Here is a 23,133-nt window from a genome sequence, read left to right on the forward strand (position 1 = left end):
GCAATTCTTGTCTCCTTCCTATCGGAAAGATGTTGTGAAACTTGAAAGGGTTCAGAAAAGATTTACAAGGATGTTGCCAGGGTTGGAGGATCTGAGCTACAGGGAGAGGCTGAACAGGCTGGGGCTGTTTTCCCTGGAGCGTCGGAGGCTGAGGGGTAACCTTATGCAGGTTTACAAAATTATGAGGGGCATAGGATAAATAGGCACACCAGGGGAGGCCTAAAGTTTATTTCGCCACCAAAAAGGAACTCGTATGCTGCACCTAATAGAATTGTTAGCCAAGATGTAAACATGATTTCTCCTTGGAGAAGATAATTCAAAGTAATACATTTCAGAAAATCTCCAGTAAACCATTTAAGCCTGTGCCAGTATTTATACTCCGTACAAGTGTCTTCCTACTCTAATTACTGTTTCTCATGCTGCTGTCATTCTTTGAGTCCTTTGAATTTTTCCTACTTGCCTCACCTTGGTTTCTTCTTATGACCTTTGTTCCAATTTATTTACCTTTAAACTCAAGCATGTATGATTTGAACCTGACTATAGTTACTATAGTACTTGTGCTAATTTAAACAAAACATTTACTGTAGTTTGTTTTTCTCGCATCTATTCATGTCTGGTTTGGTCTTTCTCTTTCATTCCATATAAATTTCCTACTTTTCTTGTCCTACTTTGTAAAATTGGTCCAACCATGGAAGCATAATGATCCCAATTTATGTTCATGTGAGCTTGGTGTCACCACTGTTCTTTCAATCTGTGCACAATACCTCTATGACCAAAGAATATTCTTTCCTTGCATTTTAACATTACACCTTTTTAAAACACCACCTTTCTTGCACTGCCAGAGTGGTTTATTTTGAAATTATAATCTGAATGTGTTTGCGACTATTAATTTAATGTTGTGATTTTGAGCATTGGATATACATATACTTCTTCCAATTGAATACTGAGAAGACTGGTGCCATTGCTTTCAGTTAGCTGCCAACTCTGTTCCTACACTACCTGCTCCTGGCAACAGTCTCATACAGCTAATCTGATTGCAATATTAGCGTCACATTTGATCCTGAGATGAGTTTCTTACCTCTTATTCAGACCATGGTTGTGACTGCATATTTCCAACTCCATGACATCACCCCTTGATGGGTGACTTCATCTGAACTTAGTTTACCTGCTGCTGAAACTGCTTAGACTTTACCTTTTCAGCGAACTTATGGCTGGTTCCATATTTTATCTGTTGTAAAGTTGAGACCATCCAAAACTCTGTGCAATAAACTATTTTCCTCTAATTCCAATTCCAATGCTCCAGCACTGTGCCAAATCACTTCAGTTGAGGTTCACTTGACATTTCTGGAGAAGCCAAGCTTACGAGACTGGGTAAAAATGTGGAGTAGCATGTGGATGGGCAAGTGTTTGAATAGAATTGAATTCTGCTGATGATCAGTATTCTGCAGAACCTTCAATCTTTTGCTTTTAGAATTACATTATTCCATTGTCTTTCCAGATGTTGAAAGTGGCATATCACTCATAGGCCCTTTCTACTTTACCTGTTGGCTCACTTCAATTGATTTGAGTTCCTTTTAAGTAGAAGATATTGTCATACTTTTTTTCAAAATAACTTACATTGCATTTATCAATTAAATTTCATTTGCCATTTCTGTGCCCAGTTATGTAAATTTACAAATTATTCAGCAAATGTTTTCTTTGCTTTTGTTGCTCTTAACCTTTTACTATGTGGAGCTCAATTTTATACCATGGGGCTTGAGGTTTTCTAATCTTCACACATAACCCGAAATTCTGTTCATTCCTTTAGAACGGTCAACAGCCGATTTTTTTTTAATGAAATTGAAAATAGGAATGAGGAAATCAATTTACCATGGGAGACTAGACTTTCTGTAATTTAAGGAGAGATTGAAAAGTGCTTACAGGGTGTAGAGACTGCAAAGCTAATTTTATTCTAAGTTTGTCCCTTTTATAGAAGAAAAATTATAATCATACAAGATTGTTTGACTTTTTTCATTCCTCTGGAAATTATTAAGTGCAGTATTATTCACTCTGAGGGTATGATTACATCCAGTATAGACAATAGACAAAAGAGCTGAATGCCAGAAGTAAAGGTGAGAGTGACTGCCCTTGACAGCATGGCAGCATTTTATTGATTTGGATATCTCCAAACTGAACAAAACTGGAATTGGGTTCGGGACTGGAGGAGGAATCTGTGCTGGGTGGAGTCATAGAACAAAGGAAGATGGGTATGGTAGCTGGAGGGCCATTGTCTCAGGCATGGGACAAAGGGCTTTTGTCCGAAATGTCGATTTTTCTGCTCCTCAGATGCTACCTGACCTGCTGTGCTTGTCCAGCATCACTCTAATCCAGACATCATTGCAGGAGTTCATCTGGGTATTGTAAGCCCTCTCATCTCCATCTGCTTTATAAATGACTTTTACGACTTCATAAGGTCATTATTGGGGATGTTTGATGGTTACATAATGTTTGATGCCATTTGTAATTCCTCAAATAATGAAACGATCCATGTCAGAGTGTAGCAAGGCCTGTACAACATCCAGGCTTGCGCTAATAAGTGGCAAGTGACATTTGTGTCATGCAAGAACGAGATAATAACTGCCTCTAACCAGAGAGAATCAATCCATGTCTCCTTAACTTTCAGTTACACTACAATTGCTGAGTCCTCCAGTATCAAAATCTAGGAATGACCATTGACCAGAAATTATCCGGACCAGCCATATAAATATAATTGTTAAAAGAGCAGGCCAGAGGCTAGGAATTCCAAGGTGAGTAATTCTCTTCTTGACTCCTCAGCACCATGATGGAATACTTTCAACCTCCCTGTACGAGTGTATTTCCGTCAACATTCAAGAAGCTTGACATCATCCAGGACAACAAAGCTCACTTGATTGGCACCCCATCCACAAGAACATTCACTGCCTGCACCACTGCACAGTGTGTATTATCTGCAAGTGGTGCTGCCACAACTATCTAAGGCTCCTTCAGCAGCTCATTGCAGAATCATGACTTGTGCCACTGAAAAGGATAAAGACAGCATGTACGTACGAATACTGTCTCGCAACAAATTCCCTCCGCATCACGTACCATCCTGCCTTGGTAGTGTATCACATTCCTTTGCTGTTGTTGGGTCAAAATCCTAGAATTACCTTTTAATAGCACTCTGGGTTCCTACACCACACACAGTTCAAGATGGTAGCTCATTAATGTCCCGAGCAATTGTGAGTGGCCAATAAATGCTGGGCTAGGCATGTTCATGAATGCATTTTTAAAAATGGTATTTTTGGAAAGTTGCAAGTTTTGCACAAATCCATCTGATTGGTTGGTTGAAGGAACTTGATAAAAATGTACAGAAATTCTTTTTGCTTTGCATTAGTCGCTGTGTGTTGTTTTGAAAACATGGTAAACCTTCCAACTTTGGAATCTGGGATGAATGGAGTCTAATGGTAGTTAATCTATTTCAGCATCCATCAGGTCTAATTTGATCTAAGCACGTTCATGCCTCTGTTTTCTTTGCAACATTGAGTACATGTACATAGTTCTGCCTGTTCTTGGAGGCATTTTAATGTGTTTTTAAAGCCATGTGCATTGTTCTTGTTTTCTGTCTACAGTCCAAAAAAAACCCAAGTAGTCTTTCTATCACAAACTGTCAGGTTTAATTGAGAGTCAGCAGTATCTATGAAGCTTTTCTGTGCATTGAATCACTACCCTTCAGAAAACTGGGAGAAATGTGGATTTGATATTGGTTTGGGATGGGGGAAGGTGGTGTTGAAGGATGGTGAAATCATGTGGAGAGGGAAGTTTGTGATGTACATTGATGTCCGACTCCATGTTGGTGGATAGAAAACTGCAGCTGGAAGCATAAAGAGAGATACTTTCAGAGCAACAGTTCCTGTAGCTTATTCTTGTCTTCACTGTCAGGTGATCTTGCCATCTTGTCATGCATGTGATATTTAAGGAAGGAGATAGGAAAAATATTTTAAAAGAAAAGATTTTGATTTGTACTTTTTGAAATTATAGAATTCTTTAACGTAAAAATAAGTTTCTATGGATATTTGAGAGTTGGCATACCTTGAACAGTTTTAAAATACACTTTGTATTTTACTATACATTGTCTATAGTGGTTACGCTTACTAACTAATAAACTATTACGTATGAGGACAAATTCTTTCTCTGAGGGTAGTGGGTCTTTGAAATGCTTACCCCAGAAATTGGTGGAGGCAGAGTCATGAATATTTTTTTAAAGCAAAGGTCACTAAATTCTTGACTTACGAGGGAGTCAAAGTTAAAAATCACACAACACCAGGTTATAGTCCAACAGGTTTAATTGGAAGCACACTAGCTTTCGGAGCGACGCTCCTTCATCAGGTGATTGTGGAGGGCTCGATCGTAACACAGAATTTATAGCAAAAATTTGCAGTGTGATGTAACTGAAATTATACATTGAAGAATTGATTGTCTGTTAAGCCTTTCATCTGTTAGAATACAGTGACAGTTTCACTTATTTCATTTGTAAATCACAAAACCCTTTTTTTTAAAAGTTGCATTCTCTGGTTAGCTGTTAACAATGGTGATAGCTAGACAATATGTTGAAGGTGTTAGCCCCCTGTGTTCTCTGTCTATGACCTGATGTTTAGATTGATTCCAATCTAAAAAGTGAGATAACAGAGTTTTACATAAATTCATGTCAAAGGTTTTCTGGGGTGGAAGCAAATAGAGCTGAGAACACAAATCAGGGCGAATGTGATTTTCTTTCAATGACAGCGCAAGTTCAGTGCGCCGACTGGCTTTTTCCTGCTGCCAGTTGTATTTTCACTTGTATGTACTACTAGCACAAAAGCTTCCTAAACTGTTCTCAGTACACTGTACTTAATAATATGCTTCTTAGTTGGTTATAGATGCCAGATACAGCTTCAAATAAATCTCTGAAAGTACCATGTAAATTGACTTATGTGGAGATAGTTGTATCACACTGTAGCGAAAGGGCAGCAAATGGCTTCAAGTTTCTAAATCTTTGAAAGTAGCTCCCTGATTGGTCTGTAATTAATAGTGTACTGAAACTAACACCTGCTTTTAATTTGCTGGAGGAACTGAAACGATGTGCTGCCATGTACAGAGATAATTTGCATTTTAACTGTTTGCTTTTAAAGTGTGTTCAAGCAAAAGATTAGTGATACAAACTTCATTAATTTTCAGGATGATTGTTCAACTGTTCACAAGCAAAAAAAAATTTACACTGGGTGGTCCAATTTCAGAAATGTGACTGACTCAAGTGCTAAATGTTGTATTGATCTTCAGACTTAGATTTTATCTAGCTTACTGTCTGGTTGCTTTCCATTCTGAACTCCCCCTTTTCAATACCTTCCACCACCAGCGTGCACACAGGCACACAACATGAATGTTGGTATTAACTGCGAGTGCATCAACTTGCATTGGGTTTCTGAATCCAGATTCATTCAAATTGGATAAAGTAAGATTTGTGAAGTCCCTGAAGAAATCCTATTCACTTTCACACCATATTCATGATTAGATTAGACAGGTGGATGAAAAGAAAGGAGCTAATTGACTATGACATTGGAGCAAATAAATGTTATCAGAACCATTGATCAATTTGGAAGTCAACACAGCACGGACATATTGGGTGGGTGGCCTGTTTTGTGATGCAACTCCTATGGATGGAGTACAGGTCAGTTTCACAATTGAGGCATCTGATCAATTGACTGTCCTGCAAATTGGCATTCCTACTCTATTGATTATGCTACGGGAAAAGGAGCATTAGAAATTGTTTCACATGTTTTTGTTTAATTTCTTTCTAATCTTTGACTGATCTGTAAAGTTCAGTAGTCCATTCAATTATCTCATTCTCCAAGTCTCCTCCTACCCAAGAACAAAACTGCTGCATAAATTAGATTTGGTATCTTTTACTAAAGGAGATTACTGGACCAATTAAACCCCTTCATTTCAACATGTTCTCCTGCCATCAATTTCCATGAGTTGTGTTGAAGAAACTAAAAATCTTCAGCATTCCCTTGATGTAATGATGATATGTGTACGAGCTAAGTTGTAACATAAGAAATAGGAGTTGACTATTCAGCCACTCAAGGCTGCCCCATCGTTCAACAAGATTCGATAATGTGGAAAATTGTCCAGGTATGTCATGTGTACAAAAAGGACAAATCCAACCCAACCAATTATCACCCCATCAATCTGCTCTTCATCAGTAAAGTGATGGAAGATGTCATCAACAGTTATCAAGCAGCACCTGTTCTGCAATAACCTGCCCAGTGATGCCCAGTTTGTATTCAGCAGGGACCACTCAGCTCCTGAAGTGGAATTTCTTCTGAGGGTTCTGAATCTGTGGAATTATTTACAAAAGGGAGCTCTTGAGGCTGGATCATTAAGTATGTTTAATTTTTAAGGGAGTTCAGGGTTCTGTGGGGAAGACAAGAAAGTGGAATTGAGGATTGTCAAATCAGCCATGATCTCATTTTGAATGGTGAAGCAGTCTTAATGGACTGAATGAACTACGTTTGCTCTGGGAGAAGAAATTTCTTTGCATCTCAGTTTTAAATATGTCCCTTTATTCTATCACTATGTCCGCTAGTTTGAGATTTTCCTTTCTAGTGGAGTCATATTCTCAACAACTATTCGGTCAAGCCCCTTCAGAATCTTGTATTTTTCATTTAAGATCACCCCTCACTTTTCTAAACATGAATGAATAAATTGCCTAACCTATTTAGCCATTCTTGATAAGTCAGCCCCTTCATTCCAAGAATCAATCCAATGGCACTTGGTTGAACTGCTTCCAGTGCCAGTACATTCTTCATTAAATATGGCAATGTAAACTGTGCACAGGACTCCAGGTGCGACCACACCAACACCCTATCAGTTGAAACAAACCTTACCGTATTTAAACTCCAAAACCCTGTCAATAAAGGTCAAAATTCCATTTGCCTTTAGGTTTTAAGGGTTTTTGTGCTATTTTGGTAATTAGGATTTTGACTTATTTGCATACCAGAAATTGTAATATTTTCTAAGCTTGAAATGACTGCTCTCAAGTATTTCTCTTTTTATTGCCTGTTGAGTATGATGAATTTTATCCCTATGAAGTATGAAAATTTCAAGCAAGAAACTAGTTTATATCCATTTATATCTGTTCTTTCAGGTGGCCTTTAATCTTAAATTGTTGATTTGGGGGTTTGTTCATTTTTAACTGATTTTCTTTCGCTTTTGCTCAAATAAATGCTTTTCCTGACATCACATTGTTTCTTTTCTTTCGAGGTTCTGTTTTCAGGAATCTATGCACAAGTGGAATCTGAAAACTGAAGTATTAAGTTGTGGCAAGTTGCTGAAATTATTGAACCAGAGTAACTTACTCAGCTCATTCATATTTTCCAGCCAACATACGTTGACACTTGAAGTCAGAGAATTGTTTACACAGTAATGCATCTCAGTATTTTTCTTCAGTATTGACTCTATGCAAATTTCACTATCTCACATAGGAGAATTCAAACTTGTGTCCCCAAACGTCATTTGAGCACTCTAAATTGCTAGTGTATTGACATTACTACTACACCACTTCTTCCTGCAGTAATGTTCTTAGTTTATCTGTTATTGGTGCACATGCTGTTACCATTGAGTCCAAATGTAAATGCTTTGTTTACTGGGAAGAAGAAACAATCTAGGACACTTTTAACCTCTAACAAGCAAATCACCTAGGCTTACTGTCAGACATACTTCAGAACATTGTACATGGCTCCTTTCACTTTACTCTAAACAAAATAACCTGTTACAAAACATGATAATCTTAAATTTCATAATTGCAACAATAATCTTGATATTAAGGCTAAACTACTTAGCGTGAAATTCAGGAAACATTTTTTTCCCACACACAGGTCACAGCAGTTTGGAACTTGAATGTGCATTCATGGTTTTAAGTCTTTCCACAAATGATTATGGATGCTGAAGACACATGGAACTTTCAGTACTAAGATCATTTTATTTGTTAGGTGAGGGCCACATGGGATATGGAATGAAAGTGAATTGAGTTGAGGTGCAGACTAGCCATAATCTAATTGAATGGAGGAATTGGGCGCCTCTGTTCTTATGTTCCTTTTCATGGTGCTGCATTTGAGGTCGATTGTCTGAGGCACTGATTGAATTCTATCAAGGAGAAGTATATTTGTCGTACATCATGGAATATTTGTGTCCACAATTCTCCCAATAAACTTAGCATTTCAATGGCCAAGCATGATATTTTCTTTTGCAAAATGTAGTTTGAGGGAGATCCTGCTGATTCTAACTAGCTGCGAGGACAAATGCAAGCAGCATGAGAGGACTTGAACTTTTGTAAAATTATCCTTTGCTATTGCACTTTTCTCCTCCTGGGAAATAGCTGGCTGAAAATTGGTTCCATCCAGTTGAGTAAACCGATAAATGAGAACATCATCTTTGATATCTTGCAGGCAATTTCCTACAGTGGCCATGGTCCTGTGTTAGTGCAGTCTTGATGTACTGTTCGTGCATTAGATTAGATTAGATTACATTACATTACATTACAGTGTGGAAACAGGCCCTTCGGCCCAACAAGTCCACACCGACCCGCCGAAGCGTAACCCACCTATACCCCTACATTTACCCCTTACCTAACACTATGGGCAATTTAGCATGGCCAGTTCACCTGACCTGCACATCTTTGTGACTGTGGGAGGAAACCGGAGCACCCGGAGGAAACCCAAACAGACACGGGGAGAACGTGCAAACTCCACACAGTCAGTCGCCTGAGGCGGGAATTGAAACCGGGTCTCTGGCGCTGTGAGGCAACAGTGCTAACCACTGTGCCACCGTGCCGCCCTATATGCATGTATGTTTTATATATGCACATATGAGTGCATACCACTCGAGAGTTATACACGTGAGACAAATATATGAATTCTGAACTGCTTGTTCCGACACACCTCTCTCAAACCCAAAATATAAAGAATAGCAAGTCACAACTTATTATATTGCAAAGATATTGATACAATTAAAATAGTGTTTTTTGAAGGATTTCACTGTGTAAGATGGTGATTAGTCTTTTCAGTTATTCATTGGGTTTTTTTGTGCAATATATGAATTGAGACTTTGATTATTTGATGTTTGCACTTCCAAACTCTGAATATATATTCTGTAAAAATTGTTACATATAATATGACTTTAAATTAACGTTTTGATGTATAAGTCTAGGTGGTCCTTGATCTACCAAAATATGTACTAATTTAACAAAGTTGTAAAAGTGTCGTGATTAACAAAACTTGCCAATGTGTATGGACCAATGGGAGTGTGAACTGTCAGTACATTAAAGACTGGCTGAGAGAATGGGTGCTTTTAGCAATTTTAAGGTCCACATCACATCAAAAGCATTAAATATACATCTACATTTAGATTGACCTCCAGCAATTACAAAAATGGTTCTTTGTGTCCAAGTAGGAACTACCATCTATACACTGGATAAAAATATTATGTTTGCAGTGGGAAGATTTCCCAAATTTTCCAAAAAATGTTCATTTAAATTCAATTTTGGGAATTTTCTTTCAATTGATTAAAGCTTCCTTCTCATCCCAATTCATATGTGACTAATCTTTGGAATTGCTTTTACTTCAAAAGCTGAAATTCAAAACAATAACTACTCAGTATTTGGTTTCAAATGTAACCATTGTTTTTTTTTTCAGGATAGATATCAAACAAGTGAATTTGCTGCCTGTAACCTTCGTCACAGAAGGATTTTGTAATCATTTGTGTGATGAGGCCATCACTGGCTAGGCCAGCATTACTTGCCCATCTCTAATTGCCCAGTTAAGAGTCAACCACATTGCTGTAGATCTGGAGACACATTTAACCAAAACAAGTAAGGATGGTAGTTTCCTTCCCTGAAGGAAACATGAGTTTTTTCTGACAATCGGTAATGGATTCATGGTCATCATTAGACTCTTAGTTCCAGATTTTTATTGAATTCAAATTTTGTCATCAGTCATTGTGGGATTCGAACATTATGTGGGTCTCTGGATTAACAGCCAAAACATGTGGTGCTAGAAAAGCACAGCAGGTCAAGCAGCATCCAAAGAGTAGTAGAGACAACATTTCAGGCACAAGCCCTTCATCAGAAATGTGGGGGGAGCGGAGACGGGGACTGAGAGATAAGTAGGAGGGTGAGGGTTGGAGGGAAGGTAGCTGGGAAGGCAATAGATGGATGCAGGTGTGGGGTATTGTGATAGGTCAAGAGGGTGGAGCAGATACATGGGAAGGAAGATGGACATGTGGGACAGGTCAAGAGGGCAGTGCTAAGTTGGAGAGTTGGATCTGGTATGAGGTGGTGTGGATTTGGAAACTAATGAAATCAACTATATGTTGCGTGGTTGAAGGGCTCCCAAGGCGGAAGATGAGGCGTTCTTCCTCCAGTCATCTGGTGGCTTGGAATTTGGAGTGGAGGAGGCCCTTGACTGGCGGAAGAATGCCTCATCTTCCGCCTTGGGACTCTTCAACCACACGGCATCAAAGTCAACTTCAGTACTAGTTTCAAAATCCTCCATCCTAGATCCAATTCTCCAACTTGGCTCTGCCCTCTTGATTCTGGATTAGTGGTGCTGGAAGAGCACAGCAGTTCAGGCAGCATCCAAGGAGCAGCGAAATCGACGTTTCGGGCAAAAGCCCTTCATGTCCCATCTGTCCATCTTCCTTCCCACCTATCCGCTCCACCCTCCCCACCAACCTATCATAGTCACCATCCACCTGGATTAACTGTCAGTCCTGATGAAGGGTTTATGCCCAAAGTATGGATTCTTCTGCATCCATCCTTGCTTGTTTTGGCTTAAATGTGTCTCCAAATCCACAGCAATGTGGTTGACTCTAACTGGGCAACTAGAGATGCGCAATAAATGCTGGCCTAACCAGTGATGTCCTCGTCACACGAATGATTACAAAATCCTTCTGTGACAAAGGTTACAGGCAGCAAATTCACTTGTTGGATATCTATCCTGAAAAAAAATCGATAATCAATACCCTTCTTGACATTTTAAATGATACCTTGCTGCTAATGACAAAGACTATTCATCCATAAAATAAGCTGCACACTAGCCCACTCATCCAACTCTGCCCTTTCTGGAACTGGAGTCCTCATTTTCTCCCAGCCTCTGGATTAACAGTCCAGTGATTCACTAGGCCATCGCCTCCCTTTAGGTTCTATTCATCTGTTTCGTCAACCATCCCCAACATCATGGTTACTTTCTTATATGAATGATCTGACAGCAGCTCACCTTAGACAACAGATATGATCGTTTTAATTGCTGCATGTCCGTTCCTCTCCCCGTTTCTGTGACAACTTCCAGTCCTACAAATCTCCAATTATGACACCTCACACATCCCTGATTTTCAGTGCCTGTGTACTTGGCTCTGAATGTACCTCCAGTTGTAGAAATATCTCTTAAAATCTAAGCAGCATATTGTCGATTTTTGTTGCCTGCCCTCTCTTTCTTGCTCAGTCACCTCTTGTATGCTCTGTCTCTCGCTTGTGCGCTCTCTCACATTCGCACACTGTGTCTTCATCTTGCACTCAACCTTTAACATACTTTTGTCGGTCTGCTCACCATTCCTCCAAAGTGACCTAGATGTCTTTGCCCATGAGTCACCAAAGTTAGCATGAAAATGCAGAAAACAATTTGGCATGGAAAAAAAATATTAACCCTTATCAGAAGAAGATTTGAGTACAGGTGTAAAAAAGTTGTTGCTTCAGTTTTATTTTAAAAATACTGGAATATAGTTCTGGTCCCCTTGCGTAAGGAAGGATCCTTGTCATTGAGGTTCACCAGACTGATTCCTGGGATGATAGGACTTGTGCTATGAAGCAAGATTAGAGAGATTGGGCCTATATTCTTTTGAGTTTGTAAGGTGATCCCAGAAACTTTTAAACTTCTTAAGGACTACACAAAGAAGCTGCAGAAAGGATCTCTCTCCTGGCTGTGTGGTCTATAACTAGTGGTCATTGCCTCATGATAAAGGGTAAGCTATTTAGGACTGAGATGAGGAGGAATGTCCTCACTGGGGATGGTGGGTCTTTTGAATTACCTACTCCAGACACATTAGTAGATTTCTAGTTAATAATGACATTAAGGGGTATGGGGATAATGTTGGAATATAGTATTGAGATACATGGTCAGCCATGATCTGGAATGGTGGAACAGGCTGGGGGCATGAATGGCCTGTGCCTACTCCTATATTCGGATTTTGAATAAATTTTATTTAATAGACTTTGCTGGCAAGGTAATAAAAGAAAAGGGCTTGAGGAACTCAACAGGTTCTTGGACAGTCTGTATTCTAGTATTTTTTGAGTAAGAAATCAGTACCAAAAAAAAAGCCAAATTTGACCTGATATGTTAACTCTGTTTCTCTTTCCACAGATGCTGTCAGACCTACTGAGGTTTTCCAGCACTTTGTTTTTATTTTTGATCATCAGCATCTGCTACATTTTGCTTTTGGCTTCCATAGTATAAAGTCTGCCAAAAGGAGAGGACATACATTAATGAATTGTTTAAATGTGTTTGTTTTGGTCAAAGTTTAATCAACAGGGTCCTAATGTCTGAGGCTTTCAGTGAAGACAGCATGAACCAATCCTAGTCTCCTGATTTTGAGCGAAATGATTCACATTTTACTGAGTTGCTTACAACTTGATCATTGCACTAAAACTCACATTTTAAAAAAAAATCCTCCAAATGTCAAATTTGAAGGATTCCTCACTTTTTGTGATTAATGTTTTTTGGACCATAGCTTTTGTCGGTCACTTAAGGTGCCATCTGTTATGAGATTAGAAAGCTATTTCTTCTTAAAAAGATGCGTTTATGTGGCTTCATGTTGTAAACTATGTTAGCTGTTGGTCTGTCGAGTGAAATCCTAAAGATTGCTTTCTGCACACTGCCTCCCTCCAGGATGCCACCCATCGTGCTAAGATACATTTCCGTGCACGTGATTTGCTATCTGCTATTTGCCTCTTGCTTGTGACCATAATTTGGGGGTTAATGTTGACATTGAGTGCTAGAGGTCATCCATCAAAATGTGACCTCTTCCTTTGTTTATACACACTAATTTGCAATTAGAGTATCTCTGTGGACAGTGAAAGTTGAATTTTCTTCTTCCCCTTCTTTCAAGTCCTAACTAGGCCATTTGTAGTGGTCAACTTGTTGCAGACTGGACATTGAACTTGATACCTTTCTGCTGTGTAGTTCGTAAGTGGAGACTTCTAACAATTCTGGTTTATGTAATCTAACTACTGAAAGTAAGTTGCACCTTAACAGATTTGAAAACTAAGACACAAGTGTAACCTGTCTGTCCTTTGTAATTCTCTAAACTGTCATTGAGTTTACTTAAATTAGCAGTAACTGTTTTAAAATGACATTAAACATGTTGTGATATTATTATGGTTTGCCATAATAATGATAGGGTTGATATTCAACAAGATAAGCTATGAACAAAACTTTGTATTTGAAGTTGTTAAATAAAGTTAAAATGTTAAACAGCACCTTATTACACTAAAAATATAATAATGAATACATTGTCAGAAAAGCATACATTTTTTAAAAATCTAGCACTTAAGTACAGTATATTTCATTTACGTGAAATGAGAATTTCTGTTATTTTGTTGTCTGTTTTGACCCCATTTAAATTTAGTGAGAAGAACAAAGAAAGGATTGCAATTAATTTTGTTTCCCTGTTCTGTGGATCAGCTTTATTAAGATCTTGTATCCTTCAAAGTATAATTTGTCTCAATATAAAATTACCTTATCGTCATTATAAAATTAAAACGGACACGTGCTTACAGAAAAAGATTTGGTCATTACGATAAAAAGGAACAGGAGGTGCAGATACAAAGAGTCCTGGGGGATGGTGAGCAAGTAACATTAAAACCCAGCAGAGTGACAATAGGCAGCACCATCTGCTGGACCAAGTGAGCAATCTCTGCTGTTATTGAACGACATTTCTATTCATGCTGATGCATTTTCATGCTTTGGTGCATAATTTTACTTAGCTTTATTGGAGACGAGATTTGCAAACCTCTATTTAATTAGACATTCAGCAGTTCTTGCATACAAACAGAATCTTGTGTCATAGTACCTTTTCTGGATGTGCAGTGATAATGTGTGGCAGTATTGATTAACAAGGAGGATAAACGCTGATAAAAACCGTGATGTGTTTTTGTGAAGAGAAATGTGTATCTTTAATACAGCACACCAAATAGGCCATTTAGCAGTTATCATTGAATATCTTCCTCACGAGCAGAGCTGGAGGTGAAAAAGCGGAGGGCTAGCCTTTGTTGAATGACAAAATGGCTACTGTGCGGAGGTCTAGAGGAAGGGTAAGTGAAAGACTGGATAAGTGGGAGGAGGGGTTTGGACTAAAGGCTAATGGGATTGCATAACCTTCTTTTCTACTGGTTGGTGACTGAGTTGCAATGCACCGCCATCTTAGCTATTAGAGCTTTCTTTAGCCTTGTTATTTGTTAGCTTAGGCCTAAAGGTGGCATTTGCTCACAATGTTTCAGAGGAGCTGTTTGATTGCCTGTGCCTACCAGTGCTGCAGTGCTGCTGTTAGGCTGATGAAGCATGTGCAGAAATATTATCCAGTGGAGCACACTGGCATTGGCCTGAAAATCTGTTTGGGAATGCCTGGTGGCAATTTACTTTGCTGTAGTCAGCAGCTCATTTATGGGTGAGAAACGGACATGCTAAGATAAATCTTATTGCTGTATTAAACGTGAAGTTGTTCAAATTCCTGGAAAGGTGCAGTGGGTAGTTGTGGTATCCTTAGCATATTTCAAAATTGGTACAATAGTATGATTAGCTAGTGCGTGGTTCTGTGAATAAAGCCATTGTTTGTGCTTGTTGGCAAATAAAAAAAAGGTAAATAAAAATTATTAATTATGCTGGAAGATTAATCACTTTATTTAAAAATAGATTCTGTTTAGCTTCTGTATAAATGCATGTATTGTGCAACATATTAGAATGCTGATGGGTGCAAGGTTAATATCTTGACTTGTATTTAAACTGATCTGCAATATTAATGCAGAAATAAAGCACATTTGTTATTTATTTATGTCTAATTCTTAGGGCCTTTGTTCTGCTAATTTAGGGGTATACTAGAAAATCGTCACTGTGTACAGTCCTGTTTCAAAGATTTACTGAACAGCTGGCATCAATTTTGCCTTTTTTCTCAATCTTGTTTTTGCTATAACTGTGCAAGCAAAAATGACAGGTTGTTTAGTTGTACTGTCTACCTGTAATGGTCTCCCGAGGAAAAAAAATTGAGTTGAAAAATATAAATTGGTGTGTTTACGATTTTGTAGCAGCCTCAAACATGTTTAGCCAGCTTAAACAGCACTGAATTTTAATCATCACGGATGCATTAAATGTTTGCTATGTTGGGAAAATTTTCTTTTTAACAAAATGTGTAAGTACATGTGTAAAGCACTTATCATTTTCACTGAAAGTAACAAATAGAGGAAATAGTCCCTTATTATGGTATGTAATGACCAATGTAGTTTTTAAAAATCTGCATAGGTTTGAGTTATTTCACTAAATTTGCATTCTATACTTGGAACTTTGCCCAAGTAGAAGGTGTCTAAATGACTTGCAGTGTTTACTTAAAGGGTCACTGATTTTTCTTTTTAGACATCAATTTTGGATTCAGTGGTTGTTTGTATTTTTACTGAGCCAAATAATTGACATAAGAATAGCAGCACGTTTCAGAGGCAGTTTGAATTCTATCCTTCAATGTTTTTCTAATTCATCTACTCTTTGTGATTGCATTTGGCTGGTACAATATTCCAGCTCACAAGTGGGAAAACTGTTGGAAACTTCTTGCCCCAGTACACCACCTGCCAGTTGTTCACGGTACAGCATTGGTGCAAGTCATAATGACTTCTTTTGCTTGCTCCCTGTTATGATAAAGACTCCTAACATAGAAAAAGGCAACTGTGAGGAATATATAATAATGGCAGGCTATAGATCGCATTAAAAAAACCCTCATTGTATCTAAGCCCAAAAACTATGTACTTTTGAATGTGGCGGGCTGTCTAGATTATGTACTGCTTTCTGGAGCAAAGAAGCTATTTCCAGTGTAGTAATGTAGGGCTCAACTCTGCACATGCAGTCTGTAGTGGTTTTTCAACACATGTGCTACAATAAAATGAGAAATGTGCTGCCACATTTTCAGGAAACAGCTCGGCTTTACCCGAGCACTGAGGCTGCATCCACGTTTCTGATCTCCAGAACCTTGGAGTCTATTATTGATGGCAATATCTGCTGACACCAGGCAACCTATTGATAGAGCATGTGCAAGCTTCTAGAGCCACACATGTGGACTCTCAAAAAAAAAGGTGGGTGTGTTGTGGGATTGTTGCTGGCTGGCTGGCATTTATTGCCCATCCATAGTTGCCCTGGAGAATGTGATGGTGAGCTGCTGTCTTAACTGTTGCAATCCATGTACTGGAGGTTGACCCACAATACCCTTCGGGAGGGCATTCCAGGATATTGACCCAGTGACAATGAAGGGACAGCAGTGTATTTCTCAGTCAGGATGGTGAGTAGTCTGGCGGGGTGGGGGCGAGGGAGCAAGGAGCTTACAGGTATTGGTGATCCTATGTATCTTCTGCTCCTGTCCTTGTCGATGAAAGTGGTCACGCATTTGAAGATACTGTCTAAAGAACATTGTTAAATTTCTGCCATATATCCTGTATATAGTACACACTGCTGCTACTGTGCACCTGTGGATGCAATGCCAGGCAAGTGGGCTGGTTTGAGCTGGATGGCATAAGCTTGTTGAGTGTTGTTGAAGTTGCATCGATGTAGACAAATAGGGTGTATTCCAAAGCACTCCTGACATGTGCCTTGTAGATGGTGGAAAGGTATCAGGAGGTCAGGAGCTGAGTTACTCACCGCAGTGTTCCTAGGTTCTGACCTCCTCTTGTAGCCACTATTCCTTGACATTCATGTGTTACTGTCACTGAATCCCACACTATCAATATCCTGGGGATGACCATTGACCAGAAAATCAACTTCTGCCCTTATGATGGAGGGAAGGTCATTGATGAAGCAACTGGAAGTGGTTGGGCTGAGCACATTACCCTGAGGAACTCCTGCAGTTGAAATGATTGACTCCACACCCACAACTATCTTCCTATGTGCCAGGTATGATTCCAACCAGCAGCAGGTTCACTCCCCTCTTACTCATTGATTCCTTGCTTTGCTAGGACTCCTTGTTGCCATGCTTGACTGAAAGCATCATTGATGTCCAGGGCAGTCATTCTCACCTCACCTCACTTCAGAAATTTGGCTCTTTTGTCCATCTTTGAACTAAGGTTGTAATAAGGTCAGGATCCCACACTGGGCATCACTGAAAAGATTATTGCTGAGCAGTTGCTGCTTGATAGCATTGTTGATAACAACATCTTCCATGACTTTACTGATGTTCAAGAGGAGACCAATAGGGCAGAAATTGGCTGGCTTGGACTTGTCCTGCTTTTTGTGTTTACATGACACACCTGGACATTTTCCACTGTGTAGGGTAGATGCTAAGTGTTGTGACTACAGAGGAACCTCGATTATCCAAACCTCGATTATCCGAATTTCGGATTATCCAAAGCAGATTTCAAGGTCCCACAAAAACGTTTAATCAAAGAGGTAAGTGTATTCGACTTATCTGTACTGAAGAACATGTGAAAACGCTGGCAAAACAAAAACACAAGCAGCTCAAGCATCAGCGACTGGATACTTTTTTAGGTAAGATTCATTGCACAACCCTTTGCAAAAGTAAGTATTTTACAGTATTCCCGTCACTTTACCAGGCTGTTCATTTTAAAAAAAAGGCCAAGAACATAAATGCATACACGAGGTGGTGCTTTTGGCTTTCTATCGCAAGACTGAGCTCCTGGAAACTGACAAATGCTCTTGTGATCATAGAAGCTGTTTGGGACCTTGTTTAATGCTGGGACTTGATATACATTATTTTTGTGATGGCAAGTTCTTCTCATTTTAACCTGTAATTTGCAGACTGCAAAGGTTAGTTTTAGATGGCAGACTCATTAAAATTATAGAGTTAAACATATTCTCCAGTAGAGCGCAGGGTTAGATCCATAGGGCTTCCCTTGTTTTAGGTAAAATCGATTATCTGAACAAAATAGTGCCTGCTCATCTTGTTCGGATAATCAAGGTTCTTCTAAACTGGAACAGCTTGGCTATACAAGCAGCAAGTTCTGGAGTACAAGTTTGCAGTACTATTGTCAAAATATTGTCAGGGCCTATACCCTTTGCATATCCAGTGCATGCAACCATTTCTTGGTATCACGTGCAGTGAATTGAATTGCCTGAAGTCTGTAATCTGTGATGCTGGGGACTACTGGAGGAGGTCGTGTTGGATCATCTGCTTGGTACTTCTGGCTGAAGATTGCTACAACTGCTTCAGCCTTTTCTTTTGCACTGATGAGATGAGCTTTTCCATCATAGGGAACAAGGATTTTTGTGAAGTCACCTGCCTCATTAAGTTGTTTGATTGTCCTCCACCATTCATGATTGGATATGACAGGACTGCTGTGTTTCAGTCTGATCCATTGGTTGAGAGATTGCTTGGCTCTGTCTGTCAGTTGCTACTTATGCTGTATAGCATGTGAGTAGTCCTGTTTGCTGGCTTCACTAGGTTGACACCTCATCTTCAGGTGTGCCTTGGGCTGCTCCTGGCATGCTTTCCTGCACTCTCCATTGGATCCAGGGTTTATCCCCAGGCTTGATGGTAATGATTGAGTGTGAAATATGCAAAGCCAAGAGATAGCTGATTGTGCTGGAATACAATTCTGCTGTTGATGACCCACAGTGCTTCATGGGTGCCTAGGTTTGAGTTGTTAGATCTGTTCAAAGTCTGTCAAATTTAGCACATTACCACACAGCACAATGGAGGGTATTCTCAATATGACAGCAGGACTTCTTCTCAAGGACTATGTGATAGTCATTATTACCCATACTGCCATGGACAGATGCATATGCAGTTGGCAGATTGCTCAGGATGAAGCCAAGTATGTTTCTTCTTTGTGTTGGTTCCCTCACCATCTGCCACACACCTGACCAGCTCGATCAGTAGTCCTGCTGCCAAGTCACTCATGGTGGTGGATTGAAATCCCTCACTCAGAGTATGTTTTGTGTCCTTACCACTCTATGTTTCCTCCGAGTGCCACTCAGTATGGAGGAGGACTGATTCAGCTGAGGGAGGACAGTTTGTGGTAGTTAGCAGGAGGTTTTCTTGCTCGTTTTTAACCCAAAGCCTCGTGCTCTGGAGTCAATGTTGAGCACTCCCAGGCAACTCCCTCCCAACTATATACCACCACCGCCAACTTTGCTGGATCTGTCCTGCAAATGGAACAGGATATACCCAGGGATGATGATGTTGGTTTCTGGGACATTGTCTGTTAGGTGTGATTCTGAGAGTATAACTATGCCCTGACTAGGGCAGGGCTGTTTGTATTGTTGTCATTTTTGGTGTCTGTGTTGATGCAAGGTGGTCTAAAACATAGAAACAGGCCCTTCAACCCTCCAAGCCTGTGCTGATCCAAATCCACTGTCTAAACCTATCACCCAATTCCTAAGGATCTGAATCCCTCTGCTCCCCACCTACTCATGCATCTATCCAGATGCACGTTAAATGAATCTACCGTGCCTGCCTCTACCACCTCTGCTAGCAACGCATTCCAGGCCCCTACCAATCTCTATGTAATGTACTTTCTGTGTGTATATCCCCCTTAAACTTTTCACCTCTCACCTTGAACGCGTGACCTCTCGTTATTGAATCCCTCATCCTGGGAAAAAGCTTATCTCTATCCACCCTGTCTATACCCTTGATGATTTTGTAGACCTCAATCAGGTCCTCCCATAATCTCCTTTTTTCTAATGAAAACAATCCTAACCTACTCAACCCCTCTTCATAGCTAGCACAACACCTTCGTAAGTCTTCTCCGCACCCTCTCCAAAGCGTCCACGTCCTTTTGGTAATGTGGCGACCAGAACTGTACACAGTATTCTAAATGGGGCCAAACCAATGTCTTGTACAATTTTAACGTGATCTGCCAGCTCTTATGGTCAATACCCCATCTGATGGCTAGTATATTATATGCCTTCTTGATCACTCCATCCACCTGTGTAGCCACCTTCAGGCTACAATGGACCTGAACTCCCAGATCTCTCTGCTCATCAACTTTTCCCAAGGCTTCTCCATTTGCAATATAGTTCGCTCTAGAACTAGACTTCCCAAAATGCATCACCTCATATTTGCCCGGATTGAACTTCATCTGTCACTTCTCCACCCAACTCGGGGTAGCACGGTGGCTCAGTGTTTAGCAATGCTGCCTCAGCACCAGGACCTCAGATTCAATTCCCGTCTCGGGCAACTGTCTGTGTGGAGTTTGCACATTCTCCCCGTGTCTGCATGGGTTTCCTCCGGGTGCTCCAGTTTCCTCCCACAATCCAAAGATGTGTAGGCCAAGTGAATTGGCCATACTAAATTGCCTGTAGTGTTAGGCGCATTAGTCAGGGGTGAATGTAGGGGAATGGGTCTGGGTGGGTTGCCCTTTGGAGGGTCGGTGGGACTTGTTAGACCAAAGGTAATCTAAGATGGAAATGTGTTGCTGGAAAAGCGCAGCAGGTCAGGCAGCATCTAGGGAACAGGAGAATCGACAGGAGAAACTGAAGATTCCTGAAGAAGGGCTAATGCCCGAAACGTCGATTCTCCTGTTCCCTAGATGCTGCTCCAGCAACACATTTCCATCTCTGATCTCCAGCATCTGCAGACCTCACTTTCTCCTCAAAGGTAATCTAATCTAATCTTAAAAAAACTCTCCAGTCTATCTATATTCTCCTGTATTCTTTGACAGTCCCCCATGCTTTCTGCTACTCCACGAATCTTTGTGTCATCTGCAAACTTACTGATCAGACCACCAATGCCCTCTTCCAGATTATTTATGTATATCACAAACAGCAGTGGCCCCAGCACTAATCCCTGTGGAACACCACTGGTCACCTTTCTCCATTTTGAGAAACTCGCTTCAATTACTACCCTCTGTATCCTGTTGCTCAACCAGTTCTTTATCCACCTAGCTAGAATACCCTGCACACCATGTGACTTCACTTTCTCTATTAGTTTACCATGGGGAACCTTTATCAAACACCTTACTAAAGTCAATGTATATGACATCTACAGTCCTTCCTTCATCTATCAACTTGGTCATGTCCTCAAAGAACTCTAAATTGGTAAGGCATGATCTCCTCCGCACAAAACCATGTTGCCTATCACTGATAAGCCCATTCTTTTTCAAACATAAATAGATTTTATCCCTTTAAACCGGTCTCTCCGGTTTCATTTCTTGAGACTTCGTAGCGACTGTTACAGCTGAATGGCTTGCTAGGCCATTTCAGAGGGCAGTTGAGAGTCGTATGTAAGCCAGAGGATGGTGGACTTCCTTCGTTGTTAGGCATTAGTGAGCCAGATGGATATTTCCAGCAATTGACAATGGTTTTTATAGTAATCAGTAGATTCTTAATTCCGGATATTTTTAATTGAATTTTAATTCCACCATCTGCCATGGCAGGATTCACATCCAGGTTCCTGGAAGATTAGGTGAGTTTCTGGATTGACAGTCCAGCAGTAATACTATTACTGAACTCGGATTTCACCAGTTTCCTCATTTCCCCTCCCCCCACCTTGTCTCAGTCAAATCCATCGAATTCAGCACTGCCTTCCTAACCTGCAATCTTCTTCCTGACCTCTCCGCCCCCACCTCAGTCTGACCTATCACCCTCACCTTGACCTCTTTCCACCTATCACATTTCCGATGCCCCTCCCCCAAGTCCATCCTCTTAGCCTGCTGGACAAACTTTCCTCATTCCTGAAGAAGGGCTTATGCCTGAAACGTCGATTCTCCTGTTCCCTGGATGCTGCCTGACCTGCTGCGCTTCTCCAGCAACACATTTTCAGCTCTGATCTCCAGCATCTGCAGACCTCACTTTCTCCCCATTAAACTATTAGGCTATTGCTTTCCCTTGGATTAACTTTAATAGACATGGGTAATGTTTATTGATGTGCTTGAGTAGTGATAGTCATCCTGTATTTAGCTGTGTATTTGTACTCCTACAGATGTTGGAAATTCTTTGTAAAACTGATCATTTAAGTTTAATAATTTTTTTTATAGATATTTTTATTAGAAATTTAACATTTTTACAAGTTTACAAAAATAAACAAAACTCTCAAATATAAACATTGATATACAATTAAATCAAATATACAATAGCCAAAATTTAACAAAAGAAGAAAAAAAAACGAAAAAGAAAAAAAAACAAAACTCAACTATCTACTAATCTAACCTATAACTAACCAGAGTGTATATTTAAGTCTCTTACATGCTCGGAATGTGTTAACATGTAATAAAACCCGTATTCGTGCGGGATTCCTCTCCTAAGGCGCTCCGGACCAGCCAGGTTTGTAATCTGAATTAAATAAAAGCCCTTGTTAGGATAGCCGAGATATCTGTATTTATGTAATTCAAGAAGGGCTGCCATATTTTATAAAATAATTCGGTCTTTCGGTGTACCATATTTGTAAGGAAGTCAAGGGGAATACATTCCATAATTAATCTGTGCCAATTTGAAAGTCCAGGGGGGGCTCTCAGCCACCCAGTTCACCAAAATATTTTTCCTTGCACAGAAAGAAAGAATAGAAAGCAGTCTCTTCCCGTACATGTCAGGGAGGGAAAGTTCGAAAAGCCCAAAAGGAGAGATACAGGGTCCACTTTAATTTCCGTTCCTAAAATTTCTGTCAGGGTACTTGCTACTTTAGTCCAATATCTACAGATCTTATGACAGGTCCATAGGCAATGTACAAGAGTGCCCACCTCTATTTTGCATTTGGGACACATTGGAGATGCTCCTGCCTTAAATTTTGCCAGTCGAACCAGTGCTATATGGGCCCTATGAAGTATCTTCAGCTGGATAGCCTGGGTTCTGTTGCAGATGATGATTCTTCTGGCGTTTTCCCAAATGTCATTCCACGTTTCTATAG

At 40.0% G+C, this 23,133-nt stretch overlaps 1 protein-coding gene across 6 annotated transcripts in view; it reads left to right on the plus strand.

Annotated features, from left to right (window-relative positions):
• The window catches only part of chd9 (chromodomain helicase DNA binding protein 9), a 245,483-nt gene that overhangs the window by 102,879 nt on the left and 119,471 nt on the right, over window positions 1-23,133 (plus strand). The window contains exon 1 of one of the 6 annotated variants that reach the window (XM_043706977.1): window positions 13,751-14,398. The exons of 4 other annotated variants lie outside the window; for them this stretch is intronic. In XM_043706977.1, coding sequence (XP_043562912.1) covers window positions 14,369-14,398 — 30 coding nt within the window. In that variant the 5' untranslated portion in view covers window positions 13,751-14,368. Of the gene's footprint in view, window positions 1-13,750; window positions 14,399-14,500; window positions 14,752-23,133 lie in introns of those variants that run through there. One more of the 6 variants, XM_043706978.1, reaches the window with a different exon arrangement.

The sequence above is a fragment of the Chiloscyllium plagiosum genome, chromosome 17, assembly GCF_004010195.1.
Source record: "Chiloscyllium plagiosum isolate BGI_BamShark_2017 chromosome 17, ASM401019v2, whole genome shotgun sequence".
Lineage (NCBI taxonomy): Eukaryota > Metazoa > Chordata > Chondrichthyes > Orectolobiformes > Hemiscylliidae > Chiloscyllium > Chiloscyllium plagiosum.